At 41.3% G+C, this 23979-nt stretch overlaps 1 protein-coding gene and 1 long non-coding RNA gene across 2 annotated transcripts; one reads left to right on the top strand and one right to left on the bottom strand.

Moving 5' to 3' along the window:
• Positions 1-343: 343 nt before the first annotated feature.
• On the bottom strand, positions 344-1166 carry LOC119885485. The gene is made up of 2 exons (XR_005441350.1): positions 861-1166; positions 344-686 (listed from the first exon to the last, which is right to left on the bottom strand). It is a non-coding gene; the product is annotated as an uncharacterized LOC119885485 (long non-coding RNA).
• Positions 1167-2189: 1023 nt separating this feature from the next.
• Positions 2190-23844, top strand: si:ch211-236h17.3 (carbohydrate sulfotransferase 11). The gene is made up of 3 exons (XM_038696435.1): positions 2190-2695; positions 16277-16356; positions 22324-23844. Exons 1-3 carry the CDS (start codon positions 2599-2601, stop codon positions 23167-23169), a joined length of 1023 nt encoding a protein of 340 aa, XP_038552363.1. The 5' UTR covers positions 2190-2598; the 3' UTR covers positions 23170-23844.
• Positions 23845-23979: the final 135 nt, after the last annotated feature.

Here is a 23979-nt window from a genome sequence, read left to right as displayed (position 1 = left end):
CACAGGTGAAACTTCAACATATAAAACAATAATAGAATATACTATTGCCTTTAAATATGTTTTCTCCTGTAGATCAATGTTTCTTATTCAATAAAATCTCTGCTGGGTCAGCACACATTATTTAGCCTTCCCTCCTCTTTTATGTCTATTGTTTGAGGAGGTTACTTCTGTAAATGTGCAGACCTGGCAGGTTTTTAACCTCAATGATAGATTTATTCATTTTAATAATTGTTGTTATACTTTTTGTTACAAACCCCTTAATTGCTCCTGTGTTTCAGCAGGTTTTCTGCTCCTGATCAAAACTTTCTGCACATTCAGAATCTCTCCCACATCAGTGTTAGTGAAAAAAAAAAAAAGTCGTTTATTAAGAGACTAAGGTCATTAAATTAGAATTCATAGTATTTTTGCCTGCCCTATAGCTACTCAGTGCATTAGCCTGTGTTACTGTTCGGCTGATACAGACAGACCATCTGACGGAAACAGAGCTGGATGAGACCAGCAGGTGAAAAAAACCCGAAAATTCACTAACTGAAAACACTTGTGATCAGACAGAACTCTCACCATAAATCTGTTTCTACTCTGTCACAATCTGGCTGCCACTCCGCCGCTCACAGCGCGAGTTGGCTGCACTTTGTTCACTATCACACACTGGTGTCGCACCAGCCTCTGCCACGGGCCCCTGCGACCTACGAAAAAAAAAAGGAGAAATAGTGATTCATCTTTGACATTGATTAACAGTGACTAATGAAGCAATGTTGAAAAGATGAGAGGAGGAACCAACAGCAGATGTCTCATTACAGACCAATCCATCAGTTTGTCACATATTGGACAAACACCGTGAATGTTAACTGAATTCAGACCTCGATCAGCCTCATCAGGAGTTCATGGAGCAAACTACGATCTCCCATTGTGTCCTCGCTGGGTTTATTCTGGGTAACGTTACCCATGTTTGCCAAGACGCTTCCTTTAGTGTGTGTCCATTTGTTTGAGACAGGGAGGCCTAGAAAGCTACTATGGAGAGGGAGCGCCTGCAGCTGTGAATCGGAGAATTAAAACGTTATTTTCCGATTGTTTCCCAACGGTAAAGTTTTTAGCACGAATAAGAAGAACCCCCAACCGCCGTGCAACTCCGCACAAGCAGAGAGAAACGGGATAAAACCGGATATCTGTTCATTTCGTCTTCAAAATAAAAGCACAACATTGCTTTATTTCACACTGCGTGTGGAGGCCCAATTTATTCAATTGTTAACAAGACAAACTTGTTCCAACCCTCTTACACATTAGCCTGTGCTAATGTGCGCCAGTGTCCATTGCCTCTGTGTCTATTTTATTTTTTACTTCAAAGAAGGGGGTGGGTGGATAATAAAGGTGCTATTGATATTTATGTAGCGTGTCACCACGAAGCAGATAGAAGGCAAATGTGGCCATGTCACCTCAGCTGAATTGATTTTTTTTTTTTAAAGTTAAATTATTTTGGTCAATGAATACTGTCATTACACAAACAATTTGGAATAAAAGATAAAATAACAGCAACAACATAGCATGAACACTTTTGACAAAAGTGTAGGCTGACAGCTGACAGTCCAGCTTTCTAATCCTACAATTTTTACAATACACAACCTATTTGACATAAAAACCCATAATATAGAAATGCCAACATGTCTGATCTATATTTTTTAATTTGTTCATTAAATTAGTTTTTTAAACTTGCAGTCTGCTACACATTTTCAATTCATCTTTCCAGCAGTTCCACAAATTCACATCTTCAACTTTCTTTGGGCTTTGGAGCCTTTTATTTAATAAATAGCGGGTTACTTTGGTTCTTAAGATGTTTTGTTCACAAATTCTTATGACTCTCATATGAAGCCCACCACCACATCTCTCTGTGAATGATGTATGTATTCTGTCATCTCAAAATAAATCTGAGTGGTGAGTGCAATATAAATGAAAATAGATATTGGTCACCAATCATGTCATAGTCGTCTTTTTGGGTGTTCTGGTGGCAGATAATGTTGGTTTTATTTTACATAAGAATACATTATTAGTTGAGATTTACAATTTCCTTCTTATTCATTTGGACTGACAGAGGTTTCTGTCACCTGTAGGTGTTTTATTTTGAAAGGTGCAACCGGAACTCTCTCGTTAAAAGGCATAGGCTACAGCTCGACCGTAATTTGTAAAGGCTCGACAAACCTTGTGTTTGGGGAGAAAGGGGTTAACGAGTCAAGCAGACGTTTGGAACTGTGCTGTTCGGGCATTTATCCCCCGCTTAGACAAACAAACCGGCGGCCTCTGCTCGGACTACACGACAGTGGCGCGGACTGGTCCCCTGAACCAGCGCACGGTAATGTTCAGGGAACGTTAACTGTAAGATAGCCCACGGCAGACCGGCTCGCTTGTTTCTGTCTTTTCCTTCTTCACCGCTGCTTCTTCCAGAGTGGGCATCCAAGGATGTACAGGAAGACAAGGAGCGGCAAAGGTCAGCGAGACGGATCGATGCAGTTATCGGTGATAAAGTAGACAAAGGCATCAGAACAAAAAGCTTGTTTTTCGCATGAACCCTGGCAGGATTCGGTTCGGCTTCGTTTCTATACACTCATGATGAGGAAACCCAAAGTCATTCGGATGGTTTTTGCGTTGTGTCTGGGATGTTTCGTCATGGTCATCCTCTACTTCAACAGCAGCCTGAAAGCAGGTGAGCAGAAATTCTTCTTTATCAGCAGTGCAACTGTACCCCAATAACTACTTCCCCAGTTCTTTTGTTGAACGAAATGAGAATGTACTGCTAAGATCTGTCTCAGGACTTAGAAACATAGACCTACATATAAGGATACTAGAGAAACCCCAGCAAAACAAAAATTCTAAAATAAAATATTTAAAAAAATATTCAAAAAGTTTCATAGGATCCAAAACAAAATTTCCATAAGCCATGCAATATTTTTTCCTTAAACGTGAACATTTGTGCATAGACTGCATTGATTTATAACATATTTTTGACATTAGAAATATGTTTTGAATGGCAAATGAAGTACATGAGATGTCTAAGGTTGTTTAGCAGTATGGCCTAACATTAGTTGATCTCATAGTTTATACAGTACAGCAGGCTAGCTTGTCCCGGGCTAGTTCTGCTCTTGTAATGTTCACTCAATCTCACTTGATCTCTTTATAATCAAACCCATTCTGTCATGTGCTGCCAGTGCTTTAAGGCGTAATGATAATCAGATGCAAATATCACAGCGCATGAATGGAGAAAGGCCGTTTAAGCCATTCACATCTTAATCAAGGGACTTCTGCGTCTGTTTTTGATTCTTTTGATTGAGTCTTCACGGCATGTCCTCCCTCCCTCCCATCACCTCCTACTCTCCCACCCTGTATCTGGATTTCCACTAGAGCCACAGATCTTGGTTGCGGAACAATTTCATTACCAAATGGATAAGTGGAGTGTTTCCTCTGCAACGTGGAGGAAGGCTGGGAGAAGTTGAAGCTGGCTGGCAGCGGGATTGGCCCTCGCCAAGATCTGTTTCCACCTCTTTCAGTTCCCTCTCTGCCACATACAATGGCCTCATTCAGACGTGCCCAGTTATATCATGGGCTAAAAAAGGTTACATAGCCCATACTGTGAAGAATGTTTGGGTTTTTTTAAGAGAGAGGTCAGTCAGTTCTTGATGTGTGTGATGTTGGATGTATGGCAAAGACTGTTCAGAGTTAGGAATCTGTGAAAGACCAGCCTCTTGTGGAGACCAGAAGGTTTCCATACTTTTATACTTCTGAAAAGTATTTGCTTGAAATGTCTTGTTACACCACTAACGTTTTTTTTGGGGGGGGGGGTCACAGCCTGTGTAGAGCAGCTGGATTGATAGCAGCAGTAAAGCTATTTGTTCATCAGGAAACTCCCTACAGAAACTTGGCACTGTATTCCCTGACTTCAAACTGCCCTCCATCTGTCTCTGAGGCTGTGTTCGGTCCCAGTCCGGCTTTGTTCACTGGGAGGCTGCTGAGCTTGGTTGTGTTGCCCACTCGCCCAGCTCCGGTTCTTGTGCCCATTGGTGCTGTTTCCCGTCAGCATTCTTGCTGGGTCACGCTCGCCCCGGGCCCGAAAACCTCTTCCTGTCCGGGCAGTCAGCTAAACTTCTACTTTAAAGCTTTTTGTCCATCAGGAAACTCCACAAATCACTGTTGAAGCAGAGCGGCTGGAGGACATCAGAGGAAAAAACAGAAACCCTTTCCCCATAAAATATGATCCAGTTTCACCCAAACCAGTAAATAAAGTTATAACGTTGTGTACGGTAATCATTTAGGCCCAGAATCACTCTGGGGGAAACAGAAAAGGGTTTTAGGTGGCGAACACCTGACGACAAAACGACACGTCATGGTTTTGCTAGCTTGCTAATTAGTAAATCTTAGCTCTGTGCTTAGCTTGTGATTGGGTGGATGTCATGATATTATTGGTTGAAATTGTTGGTTGAAGCGTACATAAGCACATGGTATTTAGTTTGAAAGGAAGAAAACATGATTTGTGATGGATTTTATTTTGCAGACGTTAAATAGGTGCATACTCAAACGGGGGGTTACCTTAATAGGTTAAAAGGGCCTTTTTCATTTCATCTCCAACAGTTTGAGTCAATTCAAGGAAAACTATTATGACTGCCTGAAAACTGCTCAATCTCTTTTGTAGAGCAGTTTTATATCATGGCAGAGCAAGGTTTTACAAAACTGGATAATATGGTAGCTTCCTGCCTTTTGGACTCTTTGGTTTTCAGTTCCTTTAAAGGTCAGCGCTGACGAGATGACTTGTAGTTGGTCAACTCATGTTCTCATGTTGAAGTTCCCTTAAGTTGAATTCTGCACAAAAGCATCTGGTGAATGTATTTAACCTCTGCAAGCATTTACTGATCATGGGGTAGTTGTAAATGCTGGGATGTCCAAGCCCTAATTTTAAGATTCGTATTTTACTTGCTGACACAAATGCATAGATGAATGCAGTTATATCAGTGAATAGTTAAACATCTAAAAGCAATTTTGCATCTAAGAGGTTGCCTCTGGGGTTTTAGTGCACAGATATGTAGCCAGTCTTGCCCGAGCTGCATATAGAACACCCAAACCTTCCCTCTCTTGCACTACATCTGGAGTAAAGGTCATATTGTTTGTTTGAAGACTGTGTAAAGCTGCAAGAGAGCAGCCACATAACAACAAAGGAATGCACTGCCAAGTCAGAGTTCCACTGTGTAAAAGTTTTATACTCACACAGGATTCACTGCAATCATCTTAATTTAGGATATGGATGCCAGGTAGGTCTACTGTACATGTTGTGTCAGACACAGAGGATGGAAATTGTAATTTTGAAGAACACAAGATGCCTCCCACACTGCAAAACCCAACCATTATAACTAGTCAGGACATCTGTTTTTGGTTTTTGTTTTTACCTCTCATTGCAGTTTTTCTCAAAATGTGCAAAATCTGCCTGTTGGACTGACATCATTTTGTTTGTTTCCAATACAGATTGTGTTTCATACATTACCATGACTCAAGACAATGCATATTAAACATTTATAGCGTGAGCCACATTATTACCAAAAATCTGTGTTTGAATCATCTCAAATTGTCCCTGCTCTGGCAGATTTTTGTCACTGAGAAAGGATTCTTTAAGATACGCATTCCTTCCTATGTGTGGTGTCTTTATTACAATGGCAGCTGTGGCTTCCATTACGTTTACACAAACAGAAGGACTGAGAAGGAAGTAGGCTGTGTGTCGCAGCACAGTCTGGAATGGGGTATGTCGTGTTGTAGCATTGTCAGGATCCTCTCGGTAATAAAACCCAGGAACTCTGATTTGTATATCGCCAGTAACATTTACAGATACAGATGTGAGTTGATGTTTATCAGGTTGTTCTAGCTGTTTAATTACGAGCAGAAGCTGAGACTGCTGTCATTATCCCTGTAATGGGGATGTACCCTCACCTCCTACCTTCTTTGTCTGGGCTTGACTTTAGGCCATGTGACAAATAAAACTGTTCAGCACTCCAGTTTCATGGGAACACCCTCAAATTTGCTCTTGTTGTCTGACGTCTGCCAGATATCTAGCATGCCAAATATCTGGAGATCCACATCCAGCCAATGAGAGCAGGCATCTGGCAGAGCAGGCAGCTACTTTTCACCGCAAAATACTTTTTACTCACCTCCAGCTCTCTCTGTAGCTCAAACAACCCTACCTGCCTGTGCTAATCCATCCTTTCACCCAGATTTTTGTCTTTATAATAACGAACAACTGATGTTTCGTGTGTGTAGATTCGCAGCATTTCCCCTTTCACATTTGTCAAGAGTGTTTTCTTGACAAAACGTGGTTTGGAGACCAGCGTCGGGTGACACAGCTGCTGTCAGCTCGTGTAGTGTGTGACCCCCTGTCACCGATCAGTCACGTAGTGTGAACCACAACGTCACAAGACGTCAAGTTGTGACTGACTGAAACTTGGGTAAAAGACCATGACTTGAGCCAGGATTTTGATTGATCTATTTCACTGCACCAGTTCTGTCTACCACGGGAAATCCCACAAGTATCGTTGCCTTGTTTGCAAAGCATTTCCCCTGATGCACCAGATTTTGCACTTGCAGATTTTAACCTTTGTAGTCTTAAAAAGCTCCTCAGTCTTTCTAGCCCCAATTTATCAACCGGCCCTCAAGAAAGGGAGAGTTGAGCGCAAATAAGTTTCTATGTGGACAGAGGGTGCTATTCGGGAACTGAATGGCTGTTTTCACAGTACTGATTGGGATGTTTTTAAAGATTCCTGCTAAATGATTATTCTCTGGAAGACGCTATAGTGTATCCTAATAAGCCCTGGGTCACTAAATCCCTCGAGAACACTCTCATTCAGGAAGGGCTAGCTTTTCACCGGCACAGAGGTGCTCAGAAGTAGGGTTGGATATTATGTGAAAAATTTAGATGCCGGGGGGCGGGATTTTACAATCACGATGCCTGCTCAACCATCGACCATCTGTCAGCCATCGCTGATGGACGATGGCATTGTCTACTGGCCCAACCCTAACTCAGAAGTTGGTGAAAGAGGAAATAAAGCTGGCCAAAATGCGGTTTAAAAATAAGGTAGAGGATAAAGTTAAGAATGGTAATTCTCGCTATGCCTGGAGAGAAATCAAATCTATGGTGGGAATTCAGAACAAGGAAAGTAGAGTGTTGAACACTGATAAGCCAAACTCCTTCCTGGCAGAGGAGTTAAATCAGTTTTGCATGAGATTTGACTCCCACAATTTTATTGATGAACTGGCTGAATTTAGAGTGGCTTCAGAAGGCAGTCAGATTCAAATTGATGAAAGGGATGTCTGGAGAACTCTCGAACAGACAAATGAGAGGAAAAGTCAGGGTCCTGACTACATCATGTTTTTGAGTGGAATTTTCATTTTTATTTTCCAGCTCTCCTCCTCGCGGAATAAAGTGTTGTGGAAAGAATGCAATAGCGACACTGCTGGATCTTGCCGTTGGGAGGGCAAGAAAACACATGTGCGCCTATGTTTTGTTGAATTATTATTATTTTTTTCCCATCAGCTTTTAACTGGATGCAGCCCCATATCCTAGCTCGTAGGTTTTCTGAAATTTCTTGCGTTGACTTTGGAACCATATGTTGGCTGGTTGACTTCCTGACAATGAGGTCACAAAGAACCCATGTTAATGACACTGTCTAAGGCCTTGATGTGTTCTACAGGATCACCCGAGGGGTGCGTCTTGTCGCCTTTATTATTTGTACTTTACACTAATGACTGCCAAGTACGTTTAAGTCCAGATTCATAATTAAGTTTGCAGATGACTCTGTGATTGTCAGCCTCCTGCAGGACCATGAGGTGGGTCTTGGACCAGTCCTGGACAATTTCATCAAATGGTGTAATGACCCACACCTGCAACTCAATGTCTCAAAGACTAAAGAGATGCTGATCGACCATTGGCACTAACTTGAATGATCTTGACCATGTTTATCAAGAGAGAGCCATTCGGAAGGCAAAGGCCATCTTGGTGGACCCTCGACACCCTCTTCTTGCAGAGTTTCAACTTCTGCCATCAGGGTGGAGGTACACTTTCCCTAGGAGGGCCAAATCAAACTGATATTTGAGATAATTTGTTCCGTCAGCTGTTGGGGTTTTAAACAAACTGTAAGCCTGGTTGCTGTTGTACATATACTGTACTGCAGGAGTTATGGATACACTGTGCTCTATATCTCATGCTAGCTTTACTGTATGTTGATGACATCTATTACATGTTAAATGTTCTTATGTCTATGATGTGTACTGACTACTGTTGCAAACCAAATTGCCCCTCAGGGACAATAAAGGCTATCAAATCAAGTCAAATGAGCAGAAAACCTGCTGAAACACAGGAACTATTAACACACGATAGCTCCGCTTTAATCTTGAGAAGCTGCAGAGCATTCATTTTTATTTACAGCATTATATGTTGATATTTATCAGTAGTTCTATGTAAAATAAGACACCGAGCACCCCCATATTGCAAAAATGGGATGATCCTCATTTTATAACGCTGCTGCGAAGATTTGACGGTGAGATTGGCAGTCGAATCGGGCTCCTCCCATCGAAGCATGGAATCTCTGACTACTTGGGGGGTCAGCCCTAGGCGGGACATTAAAAAGAGTTTGACTTGTTAAGCCTACAGGAAACTTTCAAATGTTGAACTCATTGTTCTGCATGTATTAAATGTTATGATTATTGACAAGTTATCACGTAGCATTAACTAGTTAGAGACTAACTCAACCACCGTGTAGAGCACTTTTCTTGCACAAGCATTTAATGAATGAAAACAACCCACAAAAATTCTGTTTACTGCTGTAACTGGAATTAATATACTAGTGGTAAGCTAGTATTAATTAAATGAACATTATACTTGTATTTCATGTGTTGATATTGTAGGCAATGTGGCCCGTCCGCTGCAGGCAACTCTGAACTTGTTACATGGTCAGCAGTTTTTGCTTGAAACTTTCAAGTTGCACAAAACTTGCTGGGACTGATCATAGACTGTATATAAAAAGGGACTGATGCACCACCCTCCACACTGAGCCCCCCCACACTTCTTACCAGTGGTCATTGATTAATACCTGTACCAAAAAAAGGAGGGGGGTGAGTACGACCAAATCATGTGCCGGTGCGACCAACTGAGAAAGTTGAAAGTTAGTCTGGAGCCCTGACCCATGGTTCCTCTCTCTTCAGCGGTGTGTCGGACCCCACAGGTATGGTGGAATCCCCCTCCCCCCCCTTCAACACACACACATACTTACTTTTTCTCCTGAAAGGATCAGGCTTTCCCTTAGACAGTGTCTCTCTCAGTAAAGCTGCTGTTTGGCAGGAGAGGCCAAGGAGGGGCCCCCAGTTTTGCCAGTGGGACCTAAACACAGAACTGTGTTTATGGACCAGACAGGAGGAACTCTCATAGGCCTTTCTATATTTTGCATTTGCTAAGCCCTCAGTTCTGTATGAGCCAGGAGGAATGCTGATGAGTTTTGTCGTCACAATGAACAGTACATTCCTCTTCATCTGATATCCAGTCGTTCAGCTCTGACAATTCAATCAGTTAATTTTATTTTTATTAAACACCTCATGGCAAAATGTGGATATTTAATGTCCTTGCTCGCTAAATAATGCCACATTAATGCATAGTACTGATATAATATGCGCTCTTTCAGCCCAGTCAGTGTGTCATCTTGCTGTAACACTTCTATGTATTTGTTAGTTATTTCAGACATCCGCTCTGCTGACTGGTGTTTCATCAGTGAGGTGTGAAAACGTCTTTGGTCGGCATGTTGAAAATGTGTTCTTGAGTCACTGGTAGTTTCCATAAGGAAGTCGTCACGTGTTTAAACAGTTAAATGAATCAGTGTACAGTTGCAGAGTGCACACTTCACTTTGGTAGCTCAATGTAGGACAAAAGCTTCCTCGGGCAGCAGAATATTTTATGCATGTTTATTACAGTATTACGGCATATTATGGTGTCTTGGCAAACTTGAGTTCATTAAGCAAGACGATTCCTCCTGCAAACAGTAACTTGAGCAGCTGTTGGGCAGCAATTATGCACACCAAAATTCATTATATTCAAAATCAACTTGTCTCAGAATCAGAAGGAGCTTTATTGCCAAATAGTGTTAAATACGAGGAATTTGCTTTGGTGATGAAGTGCCACATGTAGACAAACATACAGTTGACATAAATAAATCTATAAATAAATAAATATAAAATAAAAAATGCAAATTATATAAGAATAATAAAAAGAATAGAGAAAAATAATACAACTATTTGCAGAGAAAGAATGCCGCAGATATTTACATGTGCATTATTCTGGGTATGTGTTGTGCAGACATATTGCAAAGGAAGAGAGTATTGTGTACATATATATTTGACAATATAAAAATATAGAACAACAACGATTAACAACAAATATGTACAATATGCCAGCTTTGTGCATATTATGAAATTAAATAATATTTACATGTGCAGACACATTTGTATCATTTGCAAGGGGGGAGTGTCAGTGGGGGACCCGGGCCTTGTTAATGAGTCTAGCTGCAGACGGGAAGAAGCTGTTTTTGTGGCGAGAGGTTTTGGTCCTGATGGACCTGCAACCTCTTGCCAGAGGGGAGAGTCTGAAACAGTTTGTGTCCGGGGTGGGAGGAGTCAGCTGCAATCTTTCTGAAGTGATGGAAGATTGCAGCCAATCACCTTCTCTGCAGAGTGAATGATACGCTGCAGCCTGCCCTTGTCCCTGGCAGAGGGTGATGGAGGAGGTGAGGATGGACTCAGTGATGGCGGTGTAGAAGTGCACCATCATTGTCTTTAGCAGGCGGAACTTCTTCAGCTTCTTTTAAATACATTGTGTGAACTTTAGTGTCCCCTTAGTGGCTAAGCTAAGCTAATGAAGTAATAGATTTGCTAACTTACAGCTAGCAAGCTTGCTAGCTTGGGCTGCTTCATTTTCCCTTTTCAATAACTTTTTATTGAACAAAATGGTTTACAGTGTTAAACAAAATGCCTGACTAGCATGTTAGCAGTTAGCTTGCCAGATACAGACACACATAATCTTCTCTCCACCCAAGAGTAACTTTGTAACCAAGGAGATTGTGGAAGTAGCCTTCACAGGGTCTGTCCCTGCTGAAGCTGAAATTTACTGTCATGAAGAAAAGCAATTTCAGCTCATACGTCATACAGATGTCCCACTACTGAATGATCTGTGGGGTGAGGGAGCGCCATGAATGTGTATGTGTATTTACACCCAAACAAATTGTTTGGGTGTAAATACACTTGAAATGACAAGTGTAAACGCTAGACCCTATGAAACCTAGAAAACATGTTTGAGATAAGTAATCCATCTCAATATACAGGAAATCTACTTGTAGATTTAGGTACAAATGCATGTCAAACATGTATGGGTTCCAAACCAGAAACAAAACCAGTCGAAGTGACCTGAGGGCCATGGATCTGAGAAAAATGGAGAGAGGTCCTCAGGAATGTGTTTCAAGTGGGCAAGCTGCTACCAGCCATGTCTCCGCATATTGTGGGAATATCCAGAAAGACGCCGACAGCGGAAACAGCTGATCAGACGTGAGTTACAAGTTCGCCATGTCAGAACTTATTCGGCAAAAGTGTTTCCATCTCCCATTTAGCGCATTTACTCTTTTTCGGCAAAGGCAAAAACCACCTCAAGCGAGCATATAAACTTTTTGCGGAATTAAGGATTTTTTCCCCCCGAATTTTGACATTTCCATCAACCTTTTCTAATGCGATACTTCAAAATGCGCATTAAAAAAATGGTGATGGAAACACGGCTACTGATAGTCTAGAGCTGTGATGTTAGAAACTTAACCTAGAGTAAAAGCAATGAACACGCATGGACATTTTAGAAAGGGTAATGTGACTTTTATTGTTTCTTGCATTAAGCTGTTGCAGTTCAGGGCCAAATCTAAATTGTTGGAGTTTCCTTGAACATAAACCAAAGTAGTTCACAGTGATGGAAAGAGAGCAACTATATTAAGTGGTCCACATATACTCAATTATTCCTTATAAGTTGGTCATAACTACACAGTCAGTACTGTACATTGGCTGTCTCCATTATGTGTGTCAGTGAGTTTACAGCTTATGAGCTGCCTGGCGTTCCCCACAGTGTGGAAAGAGGCATATACACACAGACATGGTCACTCAGCTGAGTCTTGCTGTTGTCTCACTATTGTGTCAATGCATCATTCTCTTTACATAATTGCGCTCTTGAATGAATGCAACTAATTAGTATCAAATGCTGTGTACATATAAATGCAGTTATGAATTATATTGCTGTCTAAGCAACTCTGGTGCTTAATGACTGGGTAACATGGAGAGAAGATATGAATTATTTAATGAGGCTCTTTGAAAGCAGTAATGCATACTGAATTGAATGGGACTTTTACATTAGTCTGAATTATGACACTGCAGAAGGACGGGATGTTCTCAAGGGAGTAGTTCAAACACATGTCCGGCTCCTTGACTCAGCATCGAGGTCGACTGCTGATTCCCAACTTGCAGCTTCAGGGCTCTGTTTGCAGATGTTTTCTCCAATGATGATGATCTTTTTCTCTTAGTGAGGAAATGGGTGTCATTTTATTATCTCCGCCAGGTGTAAACCTGGAGGGCATTATGGGTGTGTGTGTGTGTGTGTGTGTACCATATGGTGTGCACATGATATTTTTTGGTGCACATTTCTGACTGTAAGGACCTCTCCTGGTTGCGGTGATTCACCATTTTAAAAAAACAACTATTTTAATGACTGCTGTGAATCCTCACTCCTCTTAACCGGCCGGTAGGGGCTGCAATTGATCATCAGCTGCTTCAGTTTGGGACCTTGTTTCCACTGGGGACAATGTACCATCATACACGTGAACATCCCAGTCAGAATCACTAACCCGCGCCCACGCCTGTGGACACAATGACATCAATCAAAATGTGCTTGATTAATGCACACTCTGTGGCAAACAAGGCTCACATATTAAATGACTTGTTTATAGGGGGGAAATGTACCATGCCCTGTGGATTGTTCATATACTGAGACTCCTTGTCTGTCAGGCCTCGGTGGAGGTCTGTAGTCTGGAAGAATCAGGATTCAGGTTTTCAGGTTTCGGTATGGTCGATCACTTCTCGACACGTTTGTGTCTTGTCTGAAACTTTAATGGCGTAGAGAATGCAGTCCTTTTAATGAGCAGTGCTTTATGTCACTGGACAAAGTGGAACCTCTAAAGATTAGAACGATCTGCAGAACTTCTCCATGGAGGATTCCGCTGCCTGAGGTGGCAGCGTGGCAGAAGACTACTGGGCTAGAAGTGCATAGCTTATACCTCAAAGATCTCCGACATTCTTTCAATTAACTGGTAAAAGAAGCACGGAAAGATTACTTTGCTAACTTCATCTCTCCCTCAAACCCTTTTAATGAGCAATATCTGGACTCATAATTATAAATATTAAAAATCCATAAAGTACTAACTAAGTCATAACTACACATGGATATACTTAAATTAAAACACATGTACATATTACATTGCATATGCAGTGAAGATTTGGTTGACAGGCTACAACGTGTGGGACAAGTTCCCCTGGAAGCCTCTCTCTGAACAACAAAGCTCTCTGTGTGTTGATTTGACTTAACATTATGGCTGGCAGGCCCACAACGTGGTGCCTTGAAGGATGAGGAATTGTTCTAAAAATAAAAAGGTTCAAAAGCTCATGTGGTGATGTCCACAGTGTCTTGGCAATGTCTCAAAGACTCCTGTTGTTATAATGTAAATATATCAGTAAGTCAGAGTCCAGTCAATAGTTTATTAATGTGTGACCTCTTCTCATCTGTTGATTGACTGACCGCTTCAAATGCAACTGCAGAATATGTAAGAACAAATGGAAGTAATAACCCTTTCTGTCTCACAAAGATCCCAAATATGCAAATGTGCTTCAAATTAATATCAATATGTAAAAGAATACTTCAACATCTTGGCAAATATGGTTATTCACATTCTTCTGAACCTTAAAGACACTAGGAATTCACTGTCTGTCACATTAATCCCTCTAAATCCACAAATTATGAATTAAACAAACAAAATGTAACATGATGATCACTGAGCTGTAGGGGTTCTGGTAATTGGATTTTGTTACAGAGCCACCCAGGCTTGCTGTTTTCCAGTCTTTCTGCTACGTTTAGCTAAGCATCTCCCGGCTGACTCTTTTCTGGTATTAGTGGTACACCACAGTACCACTCCACTGTCCATTCATATGCTCGTTTTTATGGATGGATTTTATGCTCATATTTCTGCTAAAACATGGCAAAATGAAGAACTTAAGTCTTTATATATGACCCTATCAAGTTTTTATTAATAGGTGATTCTTTTTACAGCCATCTTTCAAACCTACAGGAGCTGCTACTCTAAGAAGACTTGTTAAGAACACTTCTGTGTCTTTCATTTTTTTAATTCAAAAACCGTGTTTACAATTGTTATATCAACCGGCCCACAGAAAGGAAACCCCGCTCTCTTTGGTCACCACTTTCCTGGGTGCCCTTAGCGTATTATGAATTCAGATACTTTAGATTCCAGAGACTGAACACATAATCTGGAATGAGCTCCTTAAAAGGACCAGTTTACTGTTTATCTGTAATGAGGAGTGTTAATGTAGGCAGTGTGAATGTTTAAAGAATAAGAATGCTAACTTACCAGTCCGGAAGAGGAGGAAGAAAATTAAGACAAAAAGAGATGGGAAAAACTCTTTCTGGTTTCTTAAGGTGTGCACCCAAAGGAAAAGTTATTTGTTTTCCAAAAAATGCAAAAACAAAAGCCCCTAAAGTTCCCCCTTTTTCTCCTCTTTCACCCCTTCTTCTTTATTCTTCCCCCAAAATCTTCTTGATCTTCTTGAATCTAGGGTCAACAAGTTAAATAAGGACATCAGCCCCTTTTCCAAACGTCCATTGGCTGCCAGGACATGGCCATCAGATTGATTTATTGGTTCTTACATTCTCACCTCATATCCTTCCTCTTTTTTTAGAGGTAGCGTACACTTCCTGCCAGTAGTTGCAAGACCCCTTTGCTCTAGTCACAAATTAACAATAAAAAATATCAGGTAAAATAATAAAACATATTATGTAGATTCAACAAACTATGATTGTGTAATATTTTCTAATTTCCAATGCATATAGACCAGAGATAGAAACTCCCAATTTAAAAACTAGACTAAATAAGCATTTCTTCTCTTATACATCTTAAATGGATCACACTAATGAAAATCTCAAACAAGATGCAGAAAAGACATCAATCATGGGTTGTCTCTTTTTTTTTTTTTTCACTTCCTTCAGTTCTTTTATTCTCAAAATGATCTTACTTTCATTTTCACAATGGCTGGTGACGTACAGGCAAACAGTGCCTTCTTTCATGATTAAAATGATTATCTTGACGTCATCATGGAATGCGTACATCAGACGTCCTTAGAGAAGACAAGTCTTAATAAACTCGAGAAGTAAAAACTCCTGACCCTCCCATTTTTATCATATCTTTTTTCACCCCTCCCCTCATGTGTGCTCGACACACAAATGCGTCGTCAGGGATGCTTCACCTTTTGGTTTAATTTACAGCAAAAGAGTGGACCATAGCTTCCTCTTTACTGGAAACTAGCGTTATTTTGAGACTTCAGCACACACTGACGCGGAGCATGACTAACCATACACAGACAAAGGTCTCTTAAGGCAAAGAATAAGATCAGGCACAAGAGAAGCAAAGATATAGGACTTATTAAAGAAAAAGAGACCGTATCTCAAATTAAACATCTTTCTTACTTAAAATGTTGCGCTTTTGTAATAAGTGCTAAGCAGTTAACGATTATAACTCTTAAAGCAAAGATAAATCATTTTACTATATGGCTTGTATGTCAGGCAGTCAAACAGTTTCTATAAAGGCCCCTCAAGAACCAGAACCAGTCACTTCCAGTGTCCTTTTCTTCACATTTATCTCGTTCTGACAGCACAATATTTTGTGTCATCATCAATGGAGCTGTTATGTTCTTGCGGCTATACCAGAAATTATTAGTTCATTGCTTGTATTTGTTCTAATTTCAATTCTTTTTCCCCCTCTTTGTGGGTTGCATTGGGTTTGTTGCTGTACAGTAAGTGCTATTGTTTCAAAATGCACTAGTCCTAATGTTGCTTTAACTTAACATATCATTACTTTGGAAGCACTTTCAGTCCGATTTAATGACAGATGTGTTGTCTCCTCAGCCTCGGAGCCAGTCGGTGAAAGAAACAGTGGGCAAAAATCAAGGAGGAGTCCGCTACAAACGCTTTATGATGGTGACCAGGTCAGTCCTCTCTAACCACAATCCTCTAACTTTACTGCAAACAGTCTGTAGTATCACTCCTTATTAGTAGCCTGAACCTTTTCTGCACACATCAAATATTTATTTGAAAGTATTTATTCAAGCTTACTCATGTCTCTTGAAAAAAATATGTACATATTTCAGAATGCAAACTCAATTTGAGCTCTTCAGACAAGTACTCATAGCAAAGAGACTGGTGGATGAACAATTTATGATCCTGATTCCTTGTGTGTTCCTAGCACTGATACCTGGTATGTAAGGACAGTGTGAGGGAAGGCCCAAACAACAACTGACAGACAGTATTAACCACATGGAAGCTTGGCTAAATGTTTAATGATAAGTAGTGTCTGATTTTAAGATTTTGTATTGGTTTTCCTGCATGGACACGAACGGCATGCTCTTGGCGTCGTGTCCAAAATCGATGATTCGCCATGAAACAGGAAGTTGTTGTAAGTTCACTGTACATGCTTAGATCTGCACAGAACTTTACTTGATTTGATAAGAGTCCATTCCTGAACACAACTACAGGCCAATATTCATTCAAACTCATAGCGCCACCTACTGGCAACAGGAAGTGACAGATCTTATGCTGTGGTGAACCACTCCTAGCATTCCACATCCACTCCAAAACTGTCTCTGACAAGCCCCGAGACACTGATTATGTTATGTGAATATTATGAGTTTTCGTTCAACAGCGTGTCCGCGGCGTGGCGTCGAGGTTCCATGGTCCGTCATGACACAGGAAATCATCATAGTTTTACTGTACATGCTCAAATCTGCACCAAACTTTACGTGCTTGATAACTCTCCTACCCTGAACACATCTACATGTCAGTATTAACTTATAGCCATAGCGCCACCGGCAACAGGAAGTAAGTTCTGTGTGACGCTCATCATGCGACTTAAATAAAATTTTTAATGATGTTCCACACTTGACGGACTGGGACTTGGCATCCAAAGCGCATGACAATTCAAAACCGAAACATATTTAAATACAGTATGTGAATGCTTTTGTCTTCCTTTACCCATCCATTTTGCATTTTTCTGATGTGCAGCAGGTAATTAAGTGAACAGCTAAGTGGATAATGGCCTGCAGACCCGTGCAGTTGACAAACTCCGCTCCGGCTCTATGGACGTTTTGAAGATGTTATATAACTGATTTTAATTTGGACCAGTTATCAATGGTTTTGATATAATGGTTTGACTGATGAACAGGATGTTTGCATATTTAAGTCATTTGGATAGTGGCTGACTCCCCAGCTAATGTGTCTGAATACAAAATAAATAAATACAAACATATTTTGTTAGTTCTCTATAGGTGATGTCTACAGTCCAAACCATCTGGCTTCTACAGTAAGAAGACTGCACAAACATAAAAATATATTAATATTATTCCAATCAGAATTAAATTTAAAGGCTGCATTAAATTTGTATTTGGAGGGGCTGGTTTGGGACAGCAGAACAAGCTGTAAATACAACACTGTTTACACATCTGGTCGACTGTAAGCGACATTAGCATACTTTCGACCCAACTGATGGGGGCGAAAGTAACAATGTGCCACTTATGTTTAAAGTGAAATTATACGGAAGTAGTTCTACATTTGTACAAAATACCACCTGATATTGATAGACCACACTTGTGAGTTAGTGACCACAGCAGAAATATATCACTGTCTACAAAATAATCTTTCTGAAAAATGGTACTTTCGCCCCTGCTCTCCCCTATACAAACCTCTGATGAGAGAAGGGTCAGTGTTGGCTCTACAGTTTCTGGCCAGTCTGGTGTATCCTTGATGTTGCAGTGTCTGCCAGTAAACACAGAGAGCCACACATAGCGTCAGGCGCTGAGTCAAAGTGAGAGATTCAGGTCTCCGACCGCTGCAGTGGTGAAACATGCTGAGTAAATGAAAAAAGTAAATTAGTCGTTTGTGCCACGAGGAGGCCAAGCAGAATGCAGATGGCAGGAATAGACCATGTTTAAAACCTCCAGAGGAGAGGCGTATGTAAATGTACTTTCTCAACCTAAGAACTTGTAGGTATTGGCTATATGAAGAATGTGCAGGGTATCCGCTCCACTTGGCCTACTTTTACACTCCGGTTTCTTTTTCGCAGTGTGGCCTCCTACAGCTGACTTAAAAGGGAAACAAACAATTTTACACATGCTTAAAGGGGAATTCCACTGTTTTTTTTTTACAAATCAAAGACCTATGACAGGTTAGTTTTGGTTGGAGCTGATAACTAAGTTTCAGAATGAGGGAGTGAGTCCATGAAATACAAAAGAGGTTATCTCTGGTGCAATGCTAAAATGGAAGAGTACTTTTAAAAAAGGGTTGTGGTTATGTCCTTGTCAGACTACAATTTCCAGTGTACCAGCTTGAGATCACTACTAATGGTTGAAATTTTGCACTTGGCTTTGGTTCTGAGCAAACAAAGGCACACCAGGTTCACTCACATTAGCAACAGATTTTATTAGGGCCCGAGCATGAAACATGCGAGGACCCTATTGAAACTGAAGGAATTGTATATCTGCAAAGTAACCTCATTTTTGGCAGCCTCAACATGCACCAAACTTTTCAAGGGTGGTGAAAATTTACGTGTCATATGGTTTTCACGTATGGGCGTGGCAAAATAGCTTGCTAGCGCTCCCTACAGAACAGCCCCTGGGTTACGCTTCACCTAATTGGATGAAATGTTTGTGGCAGATGTATCTGGTTTGGACCTACAAAAAAAGCCTCTGGGAGTAATGCTCTAAACCCAACAGGATTTTGGGCAATTTTGGGTATAATGGTAATTTTTGGTGTTTTACACACTTTGTACTTTAATGAAAAATTGTAAATTTTCACTGTGCAGTCTAAACCCACTGACGATTAAAACTTGTACAAACTTTTATTACCAGTCGACCAGTTTGCCCGTGGCGTGGTGTTGAAAACTGATGATTTGCCATGGAACAGGAATATTGTTATAACTTCAATGTACATTCTCACATCTGCACCAGTCGCACCCTGAACACATCAATATGCCAATATTCACTCAGTCATAGCGCCACCTGCTGGCAACAGGAAATTACACCTTTTACGCTGTAATGTACTACTCCTAGCAGGTTGGACATATCAACTTCAAAACCCAACACACTGACGATGCCATGTGAGGTTTTGACTAATGGCGTGGCGGCAAAGTTCCATGCATCGCCATGACGCAGGAAGTTGTTGTAACTTGACTGTACATGATCAAATCTGTACCAAATTTTACACGTTTGGTAAGAGTTCTGCCGTGAGCACAGTATGCCAAAAGTCAGTTATAGTCATAGCGCCACCTACTGGCAACAGGAAGTAACCGGGTATTCTGTAGTTCCACACAGTCGTCCCTGCAGCATCCGAATGCACGTGACAATTCAGAACTGCGTTGGCAGAGCAGCGGCGTCACCCCGACACGCTTCAGATGCGAGGGCCCGCCCAATTGTTGTTTATTATTTGAATAAACAACAATTGGTTAAGACTGCACACCGAAAACTTGAAGTTGATTGGACAAATTCTGTAGGTGGAGTTTGTTAAAGTAAGTACTGTGCAAAAATGACCATTAAATCCAAATTGTACTTGTAGGTGAAACTTTGGCCAGGGGCTGCTCTTTAGATGGCACTAGCGAGCTATTTTGCTGCTCCCACGTGGGAGACCAATAAAAAATTTCACCCCACCTGATGTGTGTGCAAAGTTTTGTGAGTTTTTGAACATGTTTCAATATGGGGTCCTTGCACATTTTCATGCTCAGGCCCTAATAAATTTTCAATACTTCTCTTTTGAAGGTAAAAAGTATAGTGCAACCACCCAAAATATTATGTTATTGTAATGCCCAACCCACAAAATGATATTATTATTATTTTTAAATAAACCTGCGTTGCATCTGCCTCGGACTTCTCTCCTCCCCACACTCAGACAAATCTAAACCTCTGGTCTCTCATTGCAACACACCGGCTTTCCTCGCCTCTTGCTGTCTTTCCCCCCTGTCTGACATCGTCCGATGGAAATTTTTGTAGACATCACCCAACCCTATTAGCAGACCTTCATTGCACTATGAGTATAATTTTACCATTCATCATTGTTTTGTCTTTTAACTTTGTCTAACCTGGGCGAGTGGGCCGAGTAGAGTATATATGAGAAAACACTGTAACACAGTTACCGGAATTATGCTTAAAAGTAGAGTTATTTTATATTTATATATATACAGTGGGTACGGAAAGTATTCAGACCCCTTTAAATTTTTCATTCTTTGTTTCATTGCAGCCATTTTCCAAAAATCAAAAAAGTTCATTTTATTTCTCAGTAATGTAACTCAGCACCCCATCTTGACAGAAAAAAACAGAAATGTAGAAATTTTTGCAAATTTATTAAAAAAGAAAAACTGAAATATCACATGGTCATAAGTATTCAGACCCTTTGCTCAGTATTTAGTAGAAGCACCCTTTTGATCTAATACAGCCATGAGTCGTTTGGGAAAGATGCAACAAGTTTTTCACATCTGGATTTGGGTATCCTCTGCCATTCCTCCTTGCAGATCCTCTCCAGTTCTGTCAGGTTGGATGGTAAACGTTGGTGGACAGCCATTTTCAGGTCTCTCCAGAGATGCTCAATTGGGTTTAAGTCAGGGCTCTGGCTGGGCCATTCAAGAACAGCCACGGAGTTGTTGTGAAGCCACTCCTTCGTTATTTTAGCGGTGTGCTTAGGGTCATTGTCTTGTTGGAAGGTAAACCTTCGGCCCAGTCTGAGGTCCAGAGCACTCTGGAAAAGGTTTTCGTCCAGGATATCCCTGTACTTGGCCGCATTCATCTTTCCCTCGATTGCAACCAGTCGTCCTGTCCCTGCAGCTGAAAAACACCCCCACAGCATGATGCTGCCACCACCATGCTTCACTGTTGAGACTGTATTGGACAGGTGATGAGCAGTGCCTGGTTTTCTCCACACATACCGCTTAGAATTAAGGCCAAAAAGTTCTATCTTGGTCTCATCAGACCAGAGGATCTTATTTATCACCATCTTGGAGTCCTTCAGGTGTTTTTTAGCAAACTCCATGCGGGCTTTCATGTGTCTTGAACTGAGGAGAGGCTTCCGTCGGGCCACTCTGCCATAAAGCCCCGACTGGTGGATTGCTGCAGTGATGGTTGACTTACTACAACTTTCTCCCATCTCCCGACTGCATCTCTGGAGCTCAGCCACAGTGACCTTTGGGTTCTTGGCTCTTCTCCCCCGATAGCTCAGTTTGGCCGGACGGCCAGCTCTAGGAAGGGTTCTGGTCGTCCCAAACGTCTTCCATTTGAGGATTATGGAGGCCACTGTGCTCTTAGGAACCTTAAGTGCAGCAGAAATTTTTTTGTAACCTTGGCCAGATCTGTGCCTTGCCACAATTCTGTCTCTGAGCTCTTCAGGCAGTTCCTTTGACCTCATGATTCTCATTTGCTCTGACATGCACTGTGAGCTGGAAGGTCTTATATAGACAGGTGTGTGGCTTTCCTAATCAAGTCCAATCAGTATAATCAAACACAGCTGGACTCAAATGAAGGTGTAGAACCATCTCAAGGATGATCAGAAGAAATAGACAGCACCTGAGTTAAATATCAGTGTCACGGCAAAGGGTCTGAATACTTATGACCATGTGATATTTCAGTTTTTCTTTTTTAATAAATTTGCAAAAATTTCTACATTTCTGTTTTTTTCTGTCAAGATGGGGTGCTGAGTGTACATTACTGAGAAATAAAATGAACTTTTTTGATTTTTGGAAAATGGCTGCAATGAAACAAAGAGTGAAAAATTTAAAGGGGTCTGAATACTTTCCGTACCCACTGTGTGTGTGTGTGTGTGTGTGTGTGTGTGTGTGTGTGTGTGTGTGTGTGTATATATATATGCAATAACTTCAAGTTTTATTACTTTGTGTAAAAATCTCCTTCCCCTTTTTTCTGTAGGTTGAGTCGGCAGTACAGGCGATCCATCAGGGCCGACGGGAGGTGTTAGAAGAAGCCTGCCGCTCCTACACCCGCAAACGCAGAGTTCTCATTCCTGAGGACCTGAAGCACGTCATCGTGGACGACCAGCACAGCTTGCTGTACTGCTACGTGCCCAAAGTGGCCTGCACCAACTGGAAGCGGGTGCTCATGGTTCTAACAGGCGTTTCCGGTTCCCTCCGAGACCCACTGGCGATCCCTGCCAACGAGGCCCACGTCTCAGGAAACCTCCGCACCCTGTCAGAGTACTCCACCTCCCAGATTAACCAGCGCCTGCGCTCCTATCTGAAGTTTGTCTTTGTACGCGAACCTTTCGAACGGCTGGTGTCTGCGTACCGCAACAAGTTCACACGGAGCTACAACACAGCTTTTCATAAACGATATGGTACAAAGATAGTGCGCCGGCACAGGCTGGACCCACAGCCAGAAGCTCTGGAGAGGGGAAACGATGTCTCCTTTGAGGAGTTTGTGTATTACCTTGTGGACCCGGCTACCCAGCGAGAAGAACCCTTCAATGAGCACTGGGAGCGGGTGCACTCGCTGTGCCACCCCTGCCTCATCCACTACGATGTGGTGGGTAAATATGAGACGCTGGAGCAGGACTCCCGCTACGTGCTACAGCTTGCTGGGGTAAAGGACCAGGTCAGCTTCCCTGCCTCATCCAAGAGCACCAGGACTACAGGAGACATGGCTGCCCAGTTCTTCCACAACATCAGCCCCTTCTACCAGAAGAAGCTGTACAACCTCTATCGCATGGACTTCCTGCTCTTCAACTACACCATACCAGCCTACCTCAAGTTTAGATGAGGCAGAAAGGTAACTCATCCACGGACTCGACTTGAACTTGTAGAGCACTGACTCTTTTTTAAAAGTGTAGTTTGTTTTTAAGATATCTCTCTCTGTGTGGGCCTTTTATTACGCACTGCAACTGCAAATACTGTCGAAAGTGTATCCTGATTAGAGCTCAAAAGCAAATTAATTATTTTTACAGAGAGAACATAAGGCTGAAGAACGCCTGTGCACACAAAAAAAGGAGGAGAAGACATGTCATCACAAGATAAAAGTTGTTGCCTAAGGAAAGCCAATTATATGTGAACAGGGATCCATTAGTCAGTAACTGCCTTTGAATGTGTGAAATGCCATTTAACTTTTGGTTTAATTACAGTTGTTGTCTGCTGGTTTCAAAAGTGTAATTTGCACAACAATTGTAATCTAGAGTAGCATAATTAAAGTATTAAAATCTTATTAAGACAGTGAATGTCTCCAAACGCATGTGCCTTTGATCGTGGGTCTAATTTTCACCCCAGCAGACAATGACAACTTTTGTAACTGTGACAGTTTATTTTTTTGTACTGTAGGAAAAGATTTTTGTGTAACTATGATATTGTCTTTATTTATTGTGTTATTTCTGACTTTACAGTCAGACAAACCAAAATAGATAGTTTCTTTCACAATTTTCAAATAAATGCATCTCAGTGAGAATTTGTTTATTGGTTTGAATACTGGAGTTCATAATTTTTAAGTTTTGAAGGCAACAATCCTGATGTTTAACACTGCTATACAGATATTTTTACAGCAGTCATGACTTATATGTCAGTCTTTTTTTTTTAAATGACA

This window comes from Micropterus salmoides, unplaced genomic scaffold, assembly GCF_014851395.1.
Source record: "Micropterus salmoides isolate LMB-PRFRI ecotype aquatic unplaced genomic scaffold, ASM1485139v1 Ms_hic_scaffold_4, whole genome shotgun sequence".
Lineage (NCBI taxonomy): Eukaryota > Metazoa > Chordata > Actinopteri > Centrarchiformes > Centrarchidae > Micropterus > Micropterus salmoides.
The sequence above is the reverse complement of the archived record's forward strand: the minus strand, read 5'-3'. Positions and strand labels throughout refer to the sequence as shown.

What these genes read in the sequence shown, in the direction of transcription:
- si:ch211-236h17.3 (XM_038696435.1), top strand. Translation starts at nt 2,599, where the DNA reads ATGATGAGGAAACCCAAAGTCATTCGGATGGTTTTTGCGTTGTGTCTG. An exon ending in CAACAGCAGCCTGAAAGCAG is followed by an intron (nt 2,696 to 16,276) that starts GTGAGCAGAAAT and finishes TTGTCTCCTCAG; the next exon opens with CCTCGGAGCCAGTCGGTGAA. An exon ending in CGCTTTATGATGGTGACCAG is followed by an intron (nt 16,357 to 22,323) that starts GTCAGTCCTCTC and finishes TTTTTTCTGTAG; the next exon opens with GTTGAGTCGGCAGTACAGGC.